Below are 1,642 nucleotides of genomic sequence, written 5' to 3'. Positions count from 1 at the left end.
CAAATCCACCAGTGATTCCTTTGGAAAAGATGGGGAATCTTCACTTTGTGTGCTATTAACAAACTCAAAAGCCTAGTATGGGATCAGTAATGAGTGGGTTTCTACTCCATGACAACGAATTCTAGCTTTTTTTTTTTTTTTTTTTAGAGAAAGGTAAGAAGTAGTGCTGCCAACCCGCAGGCAGGCAGTTTGAATCCACCAACTGTTCTGCTGAAGAAAGATGGACAATCTCATCTTATCTTATTTACAGCATTTGAAAACTTGCTGGTAGGTCAGTGAAAGAATGAGTGATGGTGTAGTTTTCAGCAAGTTCTGCTGCTAGTTCAAGGCTGCATGACTCTGGCAGTTTGAATTTATTAGCATCTCTGAAGGAAATATGAGCAGTCTCTTCCCTTGTAATTTATTGCCTTTGAAACTTTATGAAGTATTGCTATGAATTGGAACCAAAGGGACAATAGTGATATAAACTGTTAAATATTTTCATTTAATATCTACCTTTTTTCATTTGGAACCTAAAATATTCCTCATCAGGTTGCCTAAAGACCCTTTCACATCCTTATTCCTAAGGGTGTAGATGAAGGGGTTGAGTGTAGGTGTTACTACTCCATAAAAGAGAGCCATGAACTTGGGTTGGTCCCTTGTGATGGAAGAGGAAGGCTGAAGGTACATGCTAATGGCTGGGCCATAAAATAAGAGAACAACAATGAGGTGGGAAGAACATGTCCCAAAAGCCTTTTTTCTTCCCTTAGAAGACTTAATTTTCAATACAGCTTTCCCAATGCAAGCATAGGATGCAAGGATTAAGCAGAGTGGAATAGCTATCAGAAAAGTACATACCACAGAGAGCACAAGCTCATTAACGTGCTTTTCACCACAAGAGATATTTATCAGAACAGGAATCTCACATAACAAGTGATCCAGCTTGTTGTTCCCACAGAGGGGCAACAGTAATGTAGGAGTAACCTGTGAGACAGCAATAGTCATTGCACTCAGCCACATAATGGATACTAGTAGGAAACAAGTTCTCTGATTCATAATGATGGTGTAGTGTAGAGGTCTGCAGATAGCTATATAGCGATCAAAGGACATGAGAGCCAAGAGTAGACATTCTGTGCCACCCATCAAGTGGAAAAAATAAAGCTGAACTGCGCAGCCCAAATAGCTGATTGTCTTCTTGGAGCTTCCCAGGTTAACCAGCATATGAGGGACAGTGGTTGTGGTATAACACATGTCCAAAAAGGAGAGGTTGGTGAGGAAGAAATACATGGGGCTGTGAAGTTTGGGGTCCAATGTGGACACTAGTATGATGGCAATGTTTCCCATCATGGCTGTAGGGTATGTGATCAGAAGAACACCAAACAGAGGAAGCTCCAACCAGGGATAGTTAGCGAAGCCTAGCAGAACAAACTCTTCTGGATGACTTTTATTATTTTGTGCCATTGTTATCAGTTTATTTCATCTGCAGTAGGAAGTGGCAAAAGAAAAAAATTTAAAAATGGTAAACAGGATTGTGCACAGACCACCCATTTATAGAAAACTGAGTACAGAAACTTGAGAATTGTTCCAAGGGATATTAATAACTTACATTTTGAAAATAAACTATATTCATTATTTTATTAATATATAATGGAAGCTTTGCTGG

At 39.3% G+C, this 1,642-nt stretch overlaps 1 protein-coding gene across 1 annotated transcript; it reads right to left on the bottom strand.

The window, feature by feature from the left end:
* Window positions 1–501: 501 nt before the first annotated feature.
* LOC102861527 (olfactory receptor 2B11-like) lies at window positions 502–1,440 on the bottom strand. Its single transcript, XM_006896320.1, has one exon. The coding sequence runs from the start codon at window positions 1,438–1,440 to the stop codon at window positions 502–504; it is 939 nt and encodes a 312-aa protein (XP_006896382.1).
* Between the last annotated feature and the right edge of the window lie 202 nt (window positions 1,441–1,642).

The sequence above is a fragment of the Elephantulus edwardii genome, unplaced genomic scaffold, assembly GCF_000299155.1.
Source record: "Elephantulus edwardii isolate Elephantulus edwardi_28Jun2011 unplaced genomic scaffold, EleEdw1.0 scaffold00184, whole genome shotgun sequence".
Lineage (NCBI taxonomy): Eukaryota > Metazoa > Chordata > Mammalia > Macroscelidea > Macroscelididae > Elephantulus > Elephantulus edwardii.
The sequence above is the reverse complement of the archived record's forward strand: the minus strand, read 5'-3'. Positions and strand labels throughout refer to the sequence as shown.